Source organism: Echinops telfairi, unplaced genomic scaffold (assembly GCF_000313985.2).
Source record: "Echinops telfairi isolate 266 unplaced genomic scaffold, ASM31398v2 ScPeMD7_7466;HRSCAF=8504, whole genome shotgun sequence".
Lineage (NCBI taxonomy): Eukaryota > Metazoa > Chordata > Mammalia > Afrosoricida > Tenrecidae > Echinops > Echinops telfairi.
This window is the reverse complement of record NW_022111366.1, coordinates 6,010,026-6,031,530: the sequence shown is the minus strand read 5'-3', so window position 1 is coordinate 6,031,530 and position 21,505 is coordinate 6,010,026. Positions and strand designations below refer to the sequence as shown.

The following is a 21,505-nucleotide window of genomic DNA, read 5'->3' as shown; positions in this document are numbered from 1 at the left end:
GGCTGTCTGAGCAGATAACATGTGACTGTATAAAAGAGGGGGCCACCAGGAGTAGAAAACATCCACTCGACTGATCTAAACAACGAGGACAAAAAGTATTGAGGTAGAACTGGTTAGTCCTCAATGCTCTATCACTTCCAAGAATCTACTAAAAAGCCATCCCGTCTTCTGTTTCTAGTGAAGAGACTTTCCCAGAATTCCCTCCCACCTCAGGTAGACCTCTCCCAGGGGCCACAACTGCGTCACATGTTCAGGTCTCCACTAGTCACCGGAATGGGAGCATTTACCCCACAGCTGCCGTCAGGGTCTCCCCGTCCTTGAGTCTCACTGGGGAGAGGAGGGACCCCTATCAAACGGAGGCTCTGCCAACAGAAAGGAGGAGGAGCGGCTGTTGCCTAGGCAGGCAACCAACTGTGGCCGCCACAGGCAGAGACCCGCGGCCCCTCTGTTTCCCCTCACTTGGCGTCTCTCTCCTGCGCTGGCACATAGGAGATTCAGCGACTAGCTGGGGAACTGAGCTGAGCTCAAAATTATCCTGTGGGTGTGAGAAAATAGTGAGCATTACAATGAGGTGGCACAATGGGGCATTTATGCACAGAATCTGGAAAGAAGGCCAGAACATCCAAACAGATGCAGAAGTATTCCTAGCAGAGAAGGTCTGGGAGCTGTGGCCCAAGGCCCCGCCTGGGCTCAACTCCCAGTTCCACAGACGAGGGGCAGGCCCCAGGCCAACTAGTGAGTTGGGCTTCTCCCAGCAGGACCCAGCTGGGGCCTTCTCCTCAGTTCACCCTGGCCTCCCATGGGCCAGTGGTCTACAGTCCATCCACAAGCCACCAGGCAAAAGCTCTGGTCACAAAGGAGGCTCGCGATCAGGAACATCAGTGCCCGGCAAGTAAGGGCCTGGGCACGCCATGGGCACACACATGCGCTCGTGAGCTCTGGGCTGGAAACGACTTCTCTTCACTCATCACCTGGCGCTAAGCAGATGCCTCTCTCCGTCCTCAGGCCGCCCTGCTCCTATCTGTGTCCCACCTGAGCTTTACAGCACGCTGCCTCAGATTCTCTGCACCCAACAGCACTCCAGACCACATTCGTGTCTCGGGCTGAGGCTGAGAAAGGCAACACCTACTGAAGAGCAAGCATATTGGACACCAGGCTCTTAAATCCCTCGGATGCCTCTGGTCTATATCACAGGTCTACTTATTTTAGTGACTTGAAGCTTCAGAATTACTTTTCAAATACATAGCTGATATTTTCTTAGCTAAAAAAATCAGTTTTGAATGCAGTCTACTGGAAGACCTCATTAATTATATCACACATTCAACATTCAATGCACATTACTTGAGCAGCCAGGTTGAGTCTTAGGCACTGCTGATATTTGATAGTATTTGACCTACAAAAATGAAAATGTTGCACATTTCAACCTAGTCCTCACGCTACCTCAAGCAATGGGCTAAGGAGGGGCTTGGAGCCCACAACACAGACTCAATTCTTACCCTAGTGGAAATTATAGTCTATTACATGAAATCTTAGATGACAAAAATGCCAGGGAACTTCTAAAAGCTCATGAAAAAAAATGGAATGAAGAGGTAATTTTTTTAAATGTTGCTGTTGTTGTTTTAAGGGTAGGAAACAAAATCCAGTCAGGAGGAGCCCAGTCAGGACCATAGAGGTGGACACCTAGTAATTTCCATTGAAATTGCCCTGGCTTGATGAGAGGACTGAACAGGAGCTTTTGCTGGGGTACAAGGGGCTCGCTGGTGAAGCTTTTCCAAGTGTTTTTCTCCTAAAGCTTGGGCTAACTAGATGTTATCGCTCTGGGTCCTTCAGAAGGTCAACAGACAAAATGCCCTGAGCATCCATGCTGCCATGACCTCGGCTCTTGACTGGCCCATTGTTTGTGCTTTGGTCCACCTCCTGGTAGCCATCGCTTTGACAGTGCTTTGTCTTTAGGATGTTTCATCTCCTCCTACAATTCTCGTCCTACAAATCCTTCACTATCTTGACCCCACTCCTTAAAATTTTCCATTGAAATGTTCTTATCTGCAGGTGACCTGGGCACAAGCGTTTTGACACCCATTCAGCAGGAAGTTTGCTCAACTTTAATTTTTCAGTCAGAATTGTGTTCGCTGACCCAATTGAGATGTCTCTGATGCTATTGTTTCTGCTGTTAATCGTCTGTCCTCTTCAGTTAGGGTGTGAACAAAATTCATTGTTTCTTGACAAATTGATGTGGATAGTCTGCCACTGTGAGCTTCATCTTCAATATTAGCTTGTCCTTTCTTAAAACAAGTAATCCATTCATAAACAGCTGGCATCTTTATTCCCATAAACTTTTCGTAAAATCAACAATAATTTCATCATGCTTCTACCCAAGCTTCATCAAAAATCTGATGTTTGTTTTTGCTTCCATTGCAGCCAAATTCATGTTGCTCTAATGGGGACTTGTGTCTTATCCTTCTTAATGCCTTCAATGAAATCCCATTCAGACACGCTATCACAAGCTTACTTCAGTGCCAAGGAAAAACAATCTTAATCTATGTGAATTTTTTTCATAATATGTATTTTCCAAGAATTTCTTGAAGGCCCTTCTCAATGCACAAGGGAGCTTCAAAAAAAGCTCATGGAAGAATTCTTAGTGTGTAGTTTCACTAGTGTAACTAACTATCTATGTAACTGCTGCCTCGCTGTTTGACTTCTGTGCTATACAAGGACAAGGCTGTGCCAGAGCACCTAGAAGGCACATGTTAAATAACTGTGAAACGTATTAATTCACGTTAGAATGCAGGTGCCGTGAGGGCATTGACAACAGGCGCTAATGGAACCTTAGGAGGTGGGGCTCGGGCACTGTTCTAACCAAATCGGTGGGCTATGCAAGTAGTAAGATATTGCTAGTAAGGTTGACTTAGTCCTCACAGAATGGGTCTTTGCATAAAACACACAACCAGAAACACAGGGTTTCATAGGGACTATTGAAAATACTTAGGACAACACACTGCTTTCAAGCTCAATCTAGTATTCCAGCAGCCCCATTTACATAAACAATTGGAACCCATAATTGCAAATCATTCTTATTTCTCCATGAAAGCAAGATTCCCCCAAGGATCTTTATCAGGCACTCCATTAGCCTAGTTTGAGTTACAGTATTTATTTAAAAGTAGTAACAGTGAAATGTGTGGAAAATATTTGGCAATTCTGACACTTGACTAATTCAAAATAATCTTCTCATTAGCCTACATTGTTAGGGATTTTACCATAACCTAAAGAAAATGTATCAACGGCTGCACTTGGAAAAATAGTCTCCAAATTCTTTTGCAGGACATTTTGATAGCAAGACCAAACCTGAACTAACATCAAAAGGTGGGTGGAAACCGAAAATGAAGAAATAACAGCTTGAAGGGTAACTGTAATCCAATTTAGTTCAACAGAGGACACGTACATGAATCACATCCAAATTAAAAGTACACTCAGAGGTTTGACAGAGGATATTCGTACATGTATATTTACCCATGACACAAATATATCAGTTGATGTAGCAGAGCATACAGGGGACAAAGTTATAAAAACTTCTTAGACATAAACAAACACTTCAAGGAAAGAATCACTAGGTTGGGGGACTCAAGACCACAGTCTCAGGGGACCCCAAGGTCACTTGACATAACACAGCCTATAAAGACAATGTTCTATAGCAGCACTTCTCAACCTGTGGGTCGCGACCCCTTTGGGGGTCCAACAACCCTTTCAGAGGGGTCGCCCGATTCATAACAGTAGCAAAATTATGGTGATGAAGTAGTAATGAAAATAATGTTCTGGTTGAGGGGCGTCACCACAACATGAGGAACTGTGTTAAAGGGTCGCATCATTAGGAAGGCTGAGAACCACTGTTCTACAGTTTACTCTGGTGAGTAATGCCTGGGGTCTTAAAAGCTTGTGAGTGGCCATCTAGGGTACAACTATTGGTCTCTCCCTGTCCAGAAGAAAGGAGTGAAGATAACTGAAGATATATGGAAACAATTAGTCCAATGGACTAACAAACGGCATGAACATCACCATTCTGCACATCTCTGAGATCAACAGAACTAGATGGTGCCCCACTACCACAACCAACTGCTCTAAAAGGAATCACGGGCAAGATTCTGGATAGAGTGGGAGGAGGCTGTGGACCAAAACTCAAAATCATACACTAGATCTGGTTGACTGGTCAGATAGAGATAGTAGAGGCAGATGGAACCCCTAAGATCGCGGCCATTAGTCACCCTTCAGCTCGGCAACTGAACTCACAGCCCCCACCCTACCCACCCACCCCTCCCCCAACCCAGCTCGACTTTCAGCCAAACAAACAGGTCTGTAAGGGGAACAATAACCCCAGTGAGGCACCGAAAACCTTAGCACAATCAACCACTTGAGATTAAAAGGGCAGTATTTACCTAAGGACAAAGTTCAAAAGGATCAGGGAAAGAAAATAAGACAGAGAAGGCCGGAAGTAAGCTGAGCAATGTTCCATTGTGGGGGCTGCAATCAGTGCGATAAACAAGGTACATGAACTGTTGAAGGGGAACTGCTAGGCTCCAGACATACGCCTTCATCCAATGCACAATAAAAAAAAGTAAGTAAATTTTTTTAAAAACGCACAAGAGGGCCTGAGATCCTGAGACCTGTTAATTTGATAAATCTGATGTCATTTAAAGGAAAAAGCTGGCACGGGTCAGGGGCCAGCAGGCCTCTTCTCTGTTCTGCCAAGTCTTCCTAGGAGCGGGCCCTGGACACACACACAGGGGAGCCGCCACTGAGCTGGGGCAGGATCCCCGCGTGCGCGGAGGGCTTCCCATTGTTCTCCGCACCAGCAGAGGACTAGCCACATTCACCTGGCCTCTTGAGCCCTCGACACGCAGAGGATCAGCAGGCTCTGTCCTCTTGCCAGGGAGCAAACAAAAGCCCGCCGCCAGCAAAGAGGGCACCCGGTCTCTGCGGAAGGATGCCAAGCGTCCCGTCCTGCCCCCGCCGCTGCAGACCCTCGCAAATCTCCGGGATGCAGGCAGGATGATCAGCACCTTGGGGAGCTTGGCTCTGAACGTCTTAAGAGATTAGTTACTCAAATCCTCCACATGACTTCAGCCAGCCCCTGTCCAGATCAGAGAGAAAAGAGCCTACTGGATAAACGTGGAATGCCTATACATTTCCAAACGGACAAATATGCAGAAGAAAACAAGAGTCCTATTACCGATGGGCCCAGCCCCAGCTCCAGGATGTCAGGGGGTGCTGAATAAATGATGACGAGGAGGCACATGCAGTCATCATATATTCACCAGAAAGACCGCAGCCCTCAAAGGCTCCTGTTCACTGACTTTCCCCCAAAGCAGAGATTGCATCTGGCCTTATTCTCAAACGAGGTCTGACTCTCCCTGGATTCCAAATATGGGAAATGACAGCTCTTCAACGGTGGGGCTGAGATGAGAAGGAAAATGCTTTTGTTGCATAACGTTTCAATTCATGCAGAGGCAGCGAGTGGATACCCCACGCTCTCTCATCTTCTGGTTCAGGACAAGTTCCAGCCCTCCTTGCACTCTGCCCTGCCCCACCCATGATTTCCTCACCTGCGGAATCATTCATCTTCAAAACAACAGGATTAAACGGACACCTGTAATAATTCTTCTGCAATACATTCAAGTTTAGTCAGAAAACCAGTTGCTCGGGAGCCTGCTGGGACCATGGTGGTCAGAGTAGAACTGTGCTCTGTAAGGTTTTCAAAAACTGGGCTTTGGCGTGGAGTGGGGGGAGGAGTAGATTGCCAGATCTTTCTTCCAAGGTGCCTCTGTGTAGGTTCAAACCTCCTACCTGCTGCATTGGTTCTAGATCTACTTTTCCTTGTTTAGAAGCCCGTAGCTAGGGCAGATGATTAGAAGAGCTAGATTCTTAATCCGAGTGCAAAATGAGTTATGAAAGCCATTCCTTTCTATCAACTCAAACCCCAAACCCATGGCTGAGTTGACTGTGACTCACAGCGACCCTACAGGGCACGGCAGAACTGCCCATAAGGTTTCCTATGGAAGCAGAATGTCGCATTATTCTCCTGTTAACTGGCTGGTGTTTTCAAACCACCAACCTTTGGGTTAAGAACCGAATATTTAACCACCCAGTTATCAGGGCTCCCTCTGAGCTGAAGATGTGCAGAAATCCCCCAAATTCCAAACGAACTCCCTGCCATCTAATAGATGGCCACTCAGAGCAGCCCTATAGGACAGGGTAGAACTGCCCCTGTGGGTTTCTGAGACGGCAACTCTTTTTACATGTATCAGTTTCCTGGGAGCCTTGTACAGCTCTTAGCACAATCCATCCCTCCATTCATTGTGTCAAGCACATTTGTACATATGTTTCCATTGTCATTTTCAAAACATTTCTTTATGACTGCAACTCTTTATGGAATTAGAAAGTCTCATCTTTCTCCCACCGAGTGGCTAGTGGTTTTGAACTACCGACCTTGTGGGTAGCAGCCCGACTCGTAACCACTACAGCAGCAGGCTCCTTCAGAAACCCCCAGCTAGGAGCAAGCACCCGTTCTGACCGAGGGAAGGATGAAGAGCTGAGTAGAGATGCTCGGACGGTGATCTTCGTAACATTATGGCAAAGGACAGATCTAAAAAGATGTTCTGCTAAAGGGCGTTTGGGGTATGGAAACATGGGAAGACATCACATTGTTCAACAAATTATTTCTGAAAGGTGTCGTCGAATGTGGGAGGGAGCCTCAGACCTCTGCACAGCCATTCCTGACAAGTATGACCATCTGAGAAGGGCAAGCCCCAGCAGATGCCCATCTTCAAATCAACACAAAACTCTGCCAAGCCAAACAGAGGAGGTGCCTGGGCAGCTGGTCAGCAGCTTCTAGAAGATACACCTCACATTGCTGTGGCGTCTGAGCTATCCCTTGGTTTCCTGGGGAATCATGTTGTGGACTTTGCTGGGAATCATAAGGAGTGCCTGAGTGTTGTTAAAGGGTTACGCTCTCGCTACCCATAAGGTTGGTAGTTCAAATCCCTCAGAGGTGGCTCGGGAGTAAGGCCTGGCAATCTACTTCAAACACACCAGGCAAAGAAAGCATCCAGCGCACAGTTCTACTATGATACTGGCACTCCTGGGGTCACCGTGAGCTGGAACCCACAACCACGGCAACTGGTGTGGTTTGGGGGAATGAGGCAGAGCACCAGGGGTGGGGGCGAATATATCAACCTTACTATCACAATAACCAATTCCCACACACCCCAGATAGAAGGGTTCTTCGATGGAAAATCTGTGATTTCTCTCTCTTATCCTGGCTTCCCAGATAGTCAGAGCTAAGTATGAAACTCCAAGTCCTGTAGACAAACACTATCAATCCCAGCTGTCAATAAGACATGCTGCATATCCAGGCCTCAGGCTTATTTTCAAGAAAAAGGGTGGCCCTTATCTCATTACCGTCTCCCCTTACCTCCTCAGCCCCCCTTCTCATTGACATTCATCATCTCACTCCTAGAGGTCCCTCATCAGGACCAACCACAGTATTGACAACCCACAGCAGCTAAAGGAGAAATGAGGACTAAACAAGAAAAGGTTAAACTCACTGCCCCGTTAAGTCAATTCCGACTCTATCCTCATAGCGACCCTATAAGACAGAGAAGGGCTGCCCTTTTGGGTTTCTGAGACTTTAAATCTTTACAGGAGTAGATAACCTCTTCTTTCTCCTGCAGATTGGCTGGTAGATTTGAACCAATGACCTTGTGGTTAGCAGTTGAATGAGTCATCTACTGCACCAACACAGCTCCCTATAGGGAAGTTGTTGACAGCAAAAACAGATGCACCTTAAGGATAAAATCAAGTTCCTGAATATCTTCATATTTTCAATTAACCTTTCTACTTATTAAAGACTAGAAAGTACATACTGGATAACTATTTAACACGGTTGTAATGTTTAATTCTGGGCTACATGAGATAATGGAACAATAGGTGCTGGTAGTAAACTCCCCAGTAGGGGTTGTAAACCTAAATGAAAATCGTTTTAAGAAGAGTTCTAATTAGACACAAACAGAACAAACCCTACCTCCAGTGGTCTCAGGATAAAGGGTGGGGGCGAGGAGGCATGTAGAACGTCAAACCTTGACATTAAATCAGGGTTGACTATGGTTCTCAGGGTCGCTATGAGTCGTGATCAACTCCAGGGTGCTGAGTTTGTCTTTTGAGATGATAAACTGATACAGACGAGCTCTTGTGGCACAGTGGTTGGTGGTTCAAACCCACTCCAAGGGAGAAAGATAAAGCAGTCGCTTCCTCAGAAACACTGCGGAGCAGTTCCACTCTGTCCTATTGGGTCATTCTGAATCAGAATCGACCCAAAGCCTTGTGGTTTTTATTCCTGGGTGTAGCTTGTTTTTGTTTGGTTTGGGTTTTTTTACTCCAACAACCATCCCTGCAAGAGAGCAACTATTTAAAAACCAGGTCTAAAGGTAAACCACTCACCAAACCTGCTTCTGCTCCTGGGGTTTTACAGAAAGCCCTACCAGTGACCCTGAATACTTTAAAATGATCATCTTTTTACTGCCATCACTGATTTTACAGAGCAAAATGTTCCTTTGGGGGTAGAGCAGTGGTTCTCAACCTTCCTCATGCCGCAACCCTTTCATACAGTTCCTCATGATGTGGTGACCCCCAACCATAACATTATTTTCGTTGCTACTTCATCACTGTCATTTTGCTACTGTTATGAATCGTGATGTAAATATCTGATAGGCAGGATATATTTTTATTGTTACAAATTGAACATAATTACAGTGATGAATCACAAGAACAATATGTCATTACATATTATGAAATATTTATTTCTATGGACAAATGAATGAAATTTTGTCTTGAAGCAAGGTGTAGCATGGGTCACAGTCTTCACGCCGGGTACTCCTCGTAGGTGGGTGCATCTGCATGTGGGCGGACCCGCCTAGAGACGATAGAGGAGCGGTGTCTCTGCTCCTCAATCGCAACCACAGGTTGAGAACCGCTGGGTTCGCGTCTTACATATGGGGCTGATAGCAAGCAGCTTGCAGGTTGTTCTAGCCCGGTTTGTCTTGCACGGCGGGATCATTGGGGAACTGAAAATGCAGGAAACGTCTGCTGACTTCTAGTCTGTGAACAAGCAGGAACACCCAAAGAAATGAGACCCAAGACCCAGGGCGGGCAACTCAACGGATGTGAAATCGGTCTCTTTTTAAGTCGAAATCGTTTCAAAATGAAAACGGAAAGAGTGGCTAAAACATGTGTGTGCTCAACTTATTAAATATTTGTTTGTGCTTCTTTTCAATGGAGAGAAAATACCCAGAATAAACAAGTCCGTTATCCTCATTAAATATATTAATAGTTAAGGGGGTAGTGTTTTTATCGTGACTCTTGCTCTCCTGATACTGCAAAATAAAATTATTCTGATCTATAACCACTGAACAAGTCGTACTACTCCCCAGTGGTTTCACAAATTACAGCCTCAACTAGCTATAAAGTAACCAAATCAGTTCTGATAGGGCCATAAAATTAAGCCTGGGGGAAAAAGTGCAATCACCCCTTTAAAAATCAAGTTGTTGAACAATATGCTCCATTTATGTAAAGAGGAAAAGATCTCCCTGTGTGGATCGACACATAGAAATTTTCAGAAAACCGTCTAGAAGAATATAGATCCAAGTGTACAAAATAGACATCAGATTCGGTATTCGCAGTTTACTACCCGTATTTCTGTACTGTTAGGATTTTTTCACAATAGGACTGAATCCTATTGTTAGCTCCCAACATACTGAATTTTTAAAAATAAAGCAAACAAATCTCTCTCTCTCTCTCTCTCTCTCTCTCTCTCTCTCTGCCATCCAGCTGATGCTGACTCATAGCCGCCCTATAAGGACAGGATAGAACTGCCCCTGTGTTCCCGATACTGTCACTATTTATGGGAGTACAAAGGATCACTCTTCTCCTGCAGAGCTGGCTGGTGGCTTTGAACTGCTGACCTTGAGGATAGCAGGCCAGCACATACCCACTACCCACCAGGGTTCCTAAAACAAGTCTAGATACCCTCTAAAATTGAAATTATTACCACCACCCCTGTATATAACATCTACCCTAAGGGGTTTTATTTGTTGATTTAAACAATTACTAATTTAAGTCAGATCTTCAGTGGAAATCAAGAGGGTGTGAAACTTTATGCCCTAGAAGGACTAAAAGCAAAAAGGAATACATTGGACCTGGCCGCCATACGAGTAGGTGTGGATTGGCCTGCAGCAAGGGCAGATTGCTCAACGCCAGCCCTTCTGTGCCTCTCCCTGCTCAAAGCCTTTCCAAGCTAAGTCCATCAGTCAAGGTCACCTAGGCAACCAATCAACGGGCCATTAAGGGGGCAGTGGTGGCTCAATAGATTTCTCACTCTCCATTCTGAAAGAAGAGGTTCAATTCCCTGCCAATGCCCCTCCTGTAGAGCCACGATGTGCTGCTATAATGCTGGACCCCTCAGTACAGCCTCTGCACTAGACAAACCAGGAAGCAAGGCGTGGAGCGCTATCCCTGAAAATCAGCCAGCAAAAACTCTAAGGCTGACAAATGAACCAAATGCTGCCCAGACCCTCGCCATCCCATGAGGGGTTGCCATGAATGGGGTGCCCACTGACAGCAGCTAACAACAATGGGCAAATCCCACTTGGGGTACCCAAGTCCCTAAAGCCCCCAGGGGTAGCACTTGGGGTCTGAAAACAGATTTCCAAGGCACCTAATAATGACACCACTTTCCTGATGGGCACAGCTATGGTTTCTAAATGAAGTGTGTGCTTTGTTTGGCCAGAGGCAACCCACAGTGCACAAGTAATTTGGTTCTAGAGTTGGAAGATATCAGGTATGAGGGGTCATCCTGGTTACCATCTAAGGAAAACAGACTAACTGCTACATAACAAATGCTATCTATCTGGGAAACAAAAGATATCAAAACATGGAGCTCCTAGGGGCAGAGGGCTCAGAAAATAGGGCCTTCAGAAGCGGACGTCGAAGTGCGCCCCTAGCTCAGTGCACCGTGCTGTGAGCACAAGGACGCAGGCCGGCTTTCAGGTGTGGCAGGGAGCGGAGGCTGGGTGCTCAGAGGTGGGCCTGGAAAGACAGGCGGGGATGGACTGCACTCTGGAGATCACACATCGGTGCTACAGGCGATAACAAACGACACGCACAACAAGAACACCATCTCACAGGCAAGCCTGGGCAAACACTACTACATCACAGAGTCATCATCAGGAGGAACACACAACTGGCATCAGATTTTTACACACTCCCCGCCCCCTGACACTTTTAACAGAGGGAAGGCCTGAAGCCTACACGCTGCAGGGCACCCCTAGGCAGAAAACCCATCACTATGTCATCGGTCCTAACACACAGGCCCTTAGAGGGTCAGTATAGAGCTGTCCCACAGGCTTTCCAAGGCCACCGTCCTTACAGAAGGACTGTCACACCTCTCTCCCAGAGTGACTGGTGGATTCAAACTCCTGACCTTGGGGTTAGCAGCATAATGCTTCACCAGGGCTCCTCACTAGATGATCATCAGAATCTACATCATCGGTTGGATTCCAACTCATAGTGACTCTTAACAGGGCTTCTAAGACTGTGAATCTTTACGGGAGCCTCAACTTTCTTCCTCAGAGAGACTGAGGGACTTGAACTGCTGATCTTGTAGTGAGCAGCCCAACGCTTACCCAACAGTGCCACTGAACCCTAATTCTTCGAGTTCACAGTTTTATTATAAAGTGTTTGCCCTAATTATGCTGTTTCCAAGGATACACAAAAGCTCCTCCAGTGGAAGAGGAACAGGCCCCCCTTCACTTTCCAGACTCCCACCTCTAGGAACACCCCTGCCTTCCCTGACCACTTCTCCCAGCAGCCTTGCTGTCCAATGATCCTGGTTCTGGCATAGCTATCTGGTATCTTCCATCTGTCACTGGCCCAAACCCACAGTCCTCACTCACGCCAACTCAACTGCTCCAGTTCTGCCAACCAGCACCTTCCAGTCCCCCGAGACAAGACCAACCCTTCAGAAGTCTTCTCGAAGCAGCTCTATATGCAGAGGGTGTCCTCCAACCCACAACTGTGCCAGGACACCCCATCCCTCTGACTTAGAGAGTACCACAGAGCCCCGCTCTTCCAGGAAGCCTTCCAAGCCGACTTCACAGTCTATACAGTCTTCACCCCTCTCCTGGGCAGACACTGCCTTCCAGCCATACTGCTACCCCAAGGACCAGAACAAACGTGCCTTGCCTCTCCTCACCCCATGGACAGACACACACCTTCAGCCAGCACACGGCAGGGGCTTTCTGTCCAACTGCAAACAGATTTACTGTTTGCTTAGCCTTAGATGACCAACTCTTAGAAGGCAGGGCCTAGGGTCACTCTCAGCCAAGCCTTGGTCAACTGGATGGACTGGGAGGAGGGCACCCCGGTAAATTTAATTAGAAGGTTAATTGAGGGCGAGGTAGAAACTTCGCTTCAACTCTCCTTGTTATAGAGCGCATTGTGTAGCTTGTTAAAATACATCTGACCACTTTCCAGCCTGGAGAGAGTTAATATGATTTAATCTTTCATTTGGGATCTGATAGCGCCCCGGGCTCATCATTCTCGGCTGCTACTGTAATTATGGATGCGGAAGATGTAGAGACTAGGCTAACGACTGCTTGCAAGCTGCTAATTTCTCAACTAAATCCCTGCTACTACAGCTTGTGATTTCTCTCTCTCTCTTTTTTTCCTACTGCCCTTCTGAAAGTGAAGTTCAGAAAACTGAAAACAAAATCCCACTTAATTGAGGATTCCGGTTAAGGGAGGTTCATTGCCATGGTCTTTGTTAAGTGCCTGCCACTGTGGTCCACAATTAGTCACTTAATAAAGGGTTCTTGATGAGGGAATTTGGCAACATGTGATTTTCTACAAATATAAGCTTGATTTTGATGCAAGCACCCATTTCTTTGAAAATCAGGGGGGCATTCACACACAGGTGTCTTAAATTTTCTTAAATTAGACCAAAAAACAAAACAACATTCTTTACAAGGAATAGCAGGATTCACTCTGAAGCAGCAAAGACACAGGTGTCCAATCATGGCAACTGAGGACACCCCCTCTCCCCACACAGGAACGTAAGATGATTAATCAAAAGGCTGCACGGAGCACCCGAGGCCAGAGACGACGGGAAGTCAGTAACCGGAGCCTCCTCCAGGGCCTGGGTCTAGGTCAGTGCAAGTAGTCAGACTGGGTACTAGAGGCCAGTCCTAGGCTTAGCCTCTACGCCCAGGTCACACACTCATTATAACCTAAGGCAATTCTCTTTGTCCAACACCATCCCCATGAATTGGCCCTTAAAGTCATTAATAGTCATTTTTCTTCTTCTTCTCAATCTCTTAATGGCTACACAACTGCCATTATGAATGCTAATTCCTCTCTGCATTATCAAGATCCTCCTGGGAATAGTATGTCTTCCCACCCAACCCCGGTTCATTCCTAAAAGCCCAGCCAGCATCCTCCCCCGAAGCACCTCCCCAGTAGCACCAACTACAGGGAACTTTACTTAGAATTCCACAGGGACCTGGAACGGAATGCAGGAAGTCTTGAATGTAAATAGGAGCCCAGGTGACATCCAGCTGAGCTGCTAATGCCAAGGCCAGCAGTTTGAACCCAAGAGCAGATCCACTGGCAAAAGATGAGGCTTTCTACTACCCTCGGGATTTACACTCCCAGAAAGCCACTGGGCAGTTCTACGCTGTCCTGTAGGGTCACTGGGTCAGAATTGGCTCAGTGGCAGTGAGTTTCATTTGAGGTTGAATCTAGACTGGAAAAAAGTCAATTACATCTTAATTTTCACCTCTAACTCAGTGGTTCTCAGCCTTCCTAATACCATGACCCTTTCATACAGCTCCTCATGTTGTCGTGACCCCCGTTGCTACTTCATCACTGTAATTTTGCTACTGTTATGAATCCGGTGACCCCTGTGAAAGGGTCGTTCGACCCCAGAGGGGCTGAGACCCATAGGTTGAGACCCACTGCTCTAACTGAATTGGAACCATTCCCTCGATTGTGAATTCAGGTAACCAACACGGTAGCATTTCCAGTACCTGGGCGTATGTCACAAAAGAATTCCCGCATCTTTTCATATCGAATCACAGTCCAAGCGAGTACCTAAAACTATTGTTTACACTCTTCCCTACTTCAAAGTTCCCACAATGGCTGGTTCGACCTGAGTGGCTGTGGTGAGCTGCCATCAAGTTGATTCTGCTGACAGTGGTCCCTGTGTGAGCAGAGCCGGGGAGCCCCGCGGGGTTGGCGAGGCTGGGACCCTTTGGGCGCAGACTGCCAGCCCTGTCTTCAGAGGTACTTCTAAGGCGCTTCCAACTTCTAGCCTTTGGCTCGTCCTCGAGCCCTTTCTTGTTATGTGTGTTAAGATAGAAGGACATTGCTAGATCCCAACATTAAAAAAAAACACAACAAAAACACTTTGATGATATGTCGGTATAACCAATTTTCTTTGTCATTCTAGATCATTTTAGGTATTTGTCGACGCAATGCTAAGAGGGGTTCTGTGGGACACAATGAGGTTAAGAAGCCCTACTTGGTGACGTGAATGACGAGTGTGAACAAAGGGGGATTCAAACCTCAGTGCTGCCAATTCCTTGCTCTTTTCCTTTGAACAATGCTACTTTCATATCCCCCAAGCCTTGAGTTTCCTCATCGTGAGCCAGGAAACCAAGAAAGAACACATACCTCTGGAAACCATTCATTCATCAAAAACTGTACTGAACAACCATTGCATCACAAGCGCACGGCTGACCTCAGGGGCTGCGGTCACGAGCACAGAAAAGCTGGATCTGAGCACTTAGGGAGAAGACCACGCTCTGAACGGGATTTAACACAGGGTCTGGCACACAGCGAGCACGCGAAACATTGCAGTATTTACTGCTAGAACCGCAACATTGAGTGTTTATCTGTATGCTGGTTTATGTTGCTTCCCACGGAACAACTGTTGGTTCCTCTTGCTCGGGCCTTCCCAGCAAGGCTTCTCAGAGGCCAGGAGCTGCGTCTCAGGCTCAGAGAGGGGGGACCTGGAGCCGAAGGTGCTGGCTTGCAAAGCCTGCTCTGACACTGACTACCACTGTGACAACCAATGGGACCAAGTGTCCTCCTCCAAGGTCTGTTCTCTTTCCCCCACAATAACAGAACACCCAGCTCCTGGCTGGGCTTGTGGCCACTGGAATACGGCTCACATTTCCCAGCCTCCCTTGCAGTGAAGTCTAGTCAAGTGGCCCAGCTGTCACCACTTGGGGGGTAAGCAAAATGACTGTGTACAACTTACGGGAAGTGGCCTTGGTTGATGAGGGCCTGCCCTTGGTTACCCCATTCCCTCCTTCCTGATGGCTGAGGATGGAGCAGCCATCTGGGACCATGAGATGACCCTGGGGATGGAGGGGACACACATGGGACAAGAAAGGAGGGGCTCGTCCAGAGCACAGTGGAGAACCACATCCAGCTGATAGTGTGATCTACTTAAAGCAAGTTACCTACCCTCCCTGGACCTTGGTTTCCAGCCGTAAAAAGTCCCTAAAATAAAGTATCTAGTTTTCAGGGCTGTGTTGCGGACGGAGGCCAGGTGATGCACTAGTTAAGCACTTAGCTACTGAGCCCAAGGCCAGCGGTGTGAACTCACCAGCCACTCCCAGGGAGAGATAGGTGGCCCTCTGCTTCCATCAAGATTTACGGCCTCGGGAGCCGGAGGGCCAGTTCTCTCGTGTCCTGTAGGGTTACCATGCTTCGACAGCAGTGGGTTCTGGGGCCTGAATGACATAGGGCTTGCTTTCCAGGAAGGGTTGCAGTCAAAAGAACTGGTATTCAATGCCAACCATTATTAGTCTCTTGCTGCCGTGAAAAATGTAGGAGACTGAGGCATTTGAAGAATACCCTTAGTGCCCAGGGGTGGCTCAATGATTTGAATTGGAAGGCATGCTCCCCGCAGGAAGTGCCGTGTCAGGTGGTCCCGGGAAGGTAAGAGCAAGCCCTCTGGGTCAGCTGTTGGGGCACTGGTACCTGTGCATCCAGGACTCACAATCCTCATGCTGTCCTTTCAGAACTGTCCTCATGATGGGCCCAAACCACTCCACTCCCCTCCTCTGCCTATTCCTCTATACAGCCTTTGATCATCCTAGTCCTGTCTCTGTGCTCTCCCCAACCAGTACATCAAAACCTCTTCCATGGCGTTTGAAAGCACTTTCCCCCACTTCCTCAGAAGCTCCCCTAACTAAGGGAGTAAGGACTGGCTCCTCAGACACACACCCCCCTCGGCCCCCCAACCAAGAGGCTTCCTAAACACTCCACAAATGAACTTCTCTCTGATGGATGAGCTTGCAGAGGTGCCCCAATAGCCTCTGTTTTTCGCTGCCAACACCCGTGAACCTCTTTCATCTTCTTTGCAGCATCAGCACCAGCCTGGGAGGCGTCACTCTCCCCGGACTACACAAAATCGAAACTCACTTTATGGATCTAAGACCTATGTTCATGTCCCCAATCTCATCCTTTCTGTTCTTGATGATACACACCCTGTTCCATGTCTCCCAGGCTGCTGTCACTCTCCCCTGCCACTGTCACTCACAGGAGCTTCTCCCAGGTACAGCCACAACATTCCATGCCTTTCTTCTCAAACACTCATTCCACATCCACAAAGGCCCCGCCCCCTCTATCTCCCATCTCCCGTTCCTCTGGTCCCACCACATTCTCAGAGCTGAGACTGTATATCAGCGAGGCGTAGCCAAACCCAAGCCCAGGGTAGTAGTAAGGCTTTGGAATGGATCCATAGGCTCCTGAGTGGGGTGAGGTACCTGGGGCACAACACACGGAAATAAGACACAGGATTACGCATTGGGCTGCTAACTGCAAGGTCAGCAGTTCAAATCCACCAGCCACTCCTCAGGAGAAAGATGGGGCTATCTAATCTCACAAAGAGTTACAGTCTCTGAAAACTCACAAGGTCAGTTCTACCCTGTCCTGTAGGGTCACTGCGTCAGCAGTGACTCACCGGAATGAGTGAGTGAGTCAAACATGGGTAGGTACAGGTTCACTACCCAGACAGGCAACAAAGGTACCTGAGCCAAATCCTCGACACTAGCAAAGGAAGTAGGCAGAAAAGCGTATCTTTAGCAGTGTCACCTGGGAGAAAGATGAGGCTTTCCACTCCTGTAAAGAGGGACATTCTCAGAAACCCAGAGGGGAAGTGCTACCCTGTCCTGTAGAGTCACCCTGAGTCGGAACGGGCTCCGTAGCAGTGAGTCCGAGCGATGTCACAAGAGTTGCCGGCACCTTGGGCTTACCCCCACCTGTACTTTCCTAACTCCACTTGACAGCTCTGGAGGCAGGTGCCCCTCTCACCCCTACTTTGCAGAGTACCCAGCCTCATCCTACCTTTTACAAACTAAATTTTATTCCACAGGCATGAGCCACTTGGACATAACACCCTTTGCTATTGTGTAGTCACATCACACTTGAATTTACAAGGCATGAGATCCCAGCACCCTAGAGTGCAACAAGCAGGAACTAGGACCCCAACATGGGTGTCGCTCCCACCCCAAACAACTTCTGCTTCTCCCTGGTGCAGAAAGAGGCTGCAAGCTCTCCCTCGGACGACGGCCCTTCAAGTAGAGAAAAATAGAGGTTCCACAAGTGGGCCCCTAAATCAAGTGGGGATTAAAAACACACCTGCATAATCCCAAACCTTCCCCTGTCCGCCACATCTGGACATTTGCCTCTTTCCCTTTCAGGCCACTTTGGTCCCCATCTCCCTCCGCAGCACCTGTCTCCAAATGAGGAGTGGGAGAAGGATGCGAATACCCGGGCCAGGACCTGAACTTTTCTCCCCAGGGTGGCCCAGGGGTGGAGCCGCTGGGTACCATGAGCAGTCCTTCCCTTTCTGAGCAGCCACAAATGTCAAACGCCCTGGCTTTCCCACCAGCAGTCCTCTCTCCCTTCCACTCAGCCGACCCTCTTCCCGCCTCTGCCACACACCCCATGCCATATCCAGGCCCCCACCCCCAGCCCCAGGGCTTCCCTTGTTTGCTTCTTCGCAGTGCACATGAGTCACTCAGGGCTGACTGAACCAGAAACAGAGTGAATAACAAACACAGGATAGCCAGTGGGCAACACAGCAGTTGGGGATTGGTGGACAGAGGTTCTACTAGCCTTCTTCACCCTGAACATAGTGGGCCTGGAGACAACGAGACGACGACGGTCTACGTAACCCACAACCATGGAGACAACGACGACGGTCTACATAACCCACAACCATGGAGACAACGACGGTCTACGTAACCCACAACCATGGAGACAACGACGGTCTACATAACCCACAACCATGGAGACAACGACGGTCTACATAACCCACAACCATGGAGACAACGAGACGACGGTCTACATAACCCACAACCAGGCAGAAGACTGACTACACGCAGTACCACACTCTGTGTGTGTGTGTGTGTGTGTGTGTGTGTGTGTGTGTTTGGAGGGGGTGGGGGTAGGGTTGCACTAATGAACTCACACACCGACTCTCAAATTCATTGAAATCACCCCAAACCCATCATCAAGCTGATCCCAACTCAGAGCAACCCTATACAGGGTGTCCGCGATGGGAAAGCTTTACGGGAGCAGAGAGCCTCGTCTTCTTCCCAAGGCAAGGCTGGTGGGTTTGAACCCCCGGCATTGAGGTCAGCAGGCAGTGCCACCTAGGCTCCTCACAAGGGAGACCCAAAAGAATAGGATTTAATTGGCCTGGGGATGTTGCTTAGAAAGGAGAATTTTTAAAGATTCTCCGTGATCCCCACGTGACCCGGTGAGATTTGTGAACTAGTAGATTAACACATTCACTATGCATTGCAGACATTATTTTGGGCAGATGAGATGGATAGAACACCTTCTATCCCCTTGTCTCCCAGCTCTTGGCAGTATCATTCCATTTAGCTGCGACTCAGATGTCAGCCACGGTGAAGCTGAGGTTGAAACCAGGACTTTCAACTCCAAAGTCCATTCTCTTTCCATGCACTTAGTACCTTTTTGCAAGAGTGTAGCCCATGCATAAAAGCAACATCCACAGTTAGGGGGGCACAAATAAACCCCATAAATGCAAGCCACCTCGATCTGCAGGCATCAAAGCCACTGGTAGCAGTGGAGACACCTTCTGAATTCAGAGGACCAAGGCTAACTGGATGTGCTCAGGAGTGAGGTTTAGGGAGCTGGGGGATAGAACTCATCTGTTCCTAGCTAAGGAGTTCATCTTAGACATGAGATGCGTTCTAAGCTACCACACTCAGGGTAGTACTCAATGATACTAAACGTATTCTGGAATTTGAGAATGGGTGAGTGCTGGAGCTCTCTGATGGGAAAGGAATTGCTAAGAGAAGTGGCAAGGGTGCATCTCCTGGGGCCACCGAATCCTCTTGCTACTCTGAATGCACATGCACCTGAAACAAACCTTCTACAATGCAATCTCTCATCTTTACTGTGTGTTTGTGTACGTAGGACTAGTGCCTCATTTTCAGTCTACAGGCCGCTTACGTATGGCAAAGGATTCCTTCAGGCCCCTAGTCCAGCCATTCAAAAAAGAGAAGGAAAAACAAAAAACAAACAAAACTCTGCCACCGAGTGGATGCCAACTCATAACAACCCTCCAGGGCAGGATAGAACTGCCCCTGTCAGTCTCCACGACTGTAACTCTTTACAGGCGTAGAAAGCCAGTCTTTCTCATGGAGGGCGGCTGGTGGTTTGGAACTGCTGACCTTTCAGATCACAGCCCAACAAATAACCACTACACAACCAAGGCTCCTTGTGTCATTCCCACATCCCTCTTTAAAAAAAAAAAATCACAATCACCAAGCCAACTTTCCCAACACAGAAGGAATAATCTTGCCGCTTTCTATTAGGAATGAAGTGGACCGATGATACAGGAGTGATTTCATGCTTGTAAATTCTCCATTGCTTGTCATATTATATTACAAGAGGAGCCCCAAACCCACCTGGGCTCCCTACACTGGAGCCCTGCAGCAGGGAGACCTCCCCCCAGTGCACCAGGCCGGCACTTTCAGACCAGCCGTCCTTCCTTCTTGCGGACAACAAGCGGCATTGCACCCGGCCTCCCAGATCAGAAATGGACCCAAGTGCTCGCTTCCCCCGGGTGACACACACCCGCATCCTCCTGCTGTCCCCTAAAGCCTTGTGTTGATAGGAAGGAACCACAAGGAATCACAGGCACTAACAGCGGGTTAAACTCTCACATCGATCGCACTGATAAGCTGAGCCACTTACCCAGCACCGCCAGACAGCCCAGCACTGGGAAAAAGCACTTCATGTCAGCAGCCGCGAGGAGACACAGCACAGGGCGCTTCCTGGTCTCCCAGCACTTTAATCTCTCATTTCAGGCAATCCAGTAACCGCTCCAGGGAGAGGTTTTGGAGATGATTGTACTCTGGAAAGCAGGGCAGGTTAAAGGGAAGAGCTCAGCAGGAGGGGGTGGTGGCATGGGCCTCCCTCCCCTATGCTAAATGGAGGGGCCACACCAATTCTGAAGGTGCTCTAGGCTTCTGCCCAGTCGTGTGCGCCTGGCGTTTCCACTGGGATTGTAGATTTGCAGAGGATTAATCCTCAAAGAAAAAAGGGGGAAAAGAGTCTGGGAAAATCCTTTCATCCCCTGATTATACAGAAACGTCCTTGGCTTCCCAGTGAAGGTGTTTGTAATCTTCCTCACTCGGATTACCCAGAGCGAACAGGGCAGGTTTTGTCAAAACCTCTGACAGACAGGGCAACCACCAGGCTGGCTCCGGGAGGTGTGAGTTTCTTCATCAAAGAAGTGTGTCTCCATCCACGGGGTTAGAGCACGGCGCTGTCACCTTCTCCAGACCTGCTCAGGGCACCGAAGCCAAGTTGGGGCTCAGCAGCCTTGAAGCACGTCCCACAATGCCAGCAGATTCCTAAAATAAATACACAGATGTAGCCAAGGCCAAGACAACCGCTGCAAAACCGAGGGGCCAGGTCTGAAGGCTGGTGCGGACACCTGGGTCTCCTAACCTGGACCAGTCCACCTGAGCGGTCAACCTTCGCTTTCTGACCTTGGACAAGTCGTTGCAATTCCCTGCCCAGAGCAGGGAAGCTGTGGGAAGCCCAATTGTTCCTGGAATACTTTCACTGAATGCTTCACTCCTGGGAATTCCCGACGCCTCCTGCCGAGTCCTGGAGCCCCGGGTAGCCCCACCCTCCAGGAGGCAAATTGGAAAGGGGGCTCCGAGGCGGAGGCCGGGACCCCCGGGTTCCACCCCGCCCCCGCCCCAACGTGGGTACTCTGCGCGCGCCGCGTCCCAGGTGGCCCCGCTATTGTTTTACCTTCCCGAGTGTTTATTTTTCGCTGATCGGGAAGAAAGGAACCCGGCGAGAACGGGAGCCGGGGGCTCCGCTTCACGCCGCCGAGGCG

The 21,505-nt window shown here is 48.5% G+C and overlaps 1 protein-coding gene across 3 annotated transcripts in view; it reads right to left on the bottom strand.

The window, feature by feature from the left end:
- IGSF3 (immunoglobulin superfamily member 3) overlaps positions 1-21,000 on the bottom strand; it is a 121,848-nt gene extending 100,848 nt beyond the window's left edge. For 2 of the 3 annotated variants that reach the window (XM_045283733.1, XM_045283735.1), the window contains exon 1: positions 20,347-21,000. In XM_045283733.1, the coding sequence (XP_045139668.1) occupies positions 20,347-20,389 (43 nt within the window). In that variant the 5' untranslated portion in view covers positions 20,390-21,000. The remainder of the gene's footprint in view (positions 1-20,346) is intronic. The other variant, XM_045283734.1, reaches the window with a different exon arrangement.
- Between the last annotated feature and the right edge of the window lie 505 nt (positions 21,001-21,505).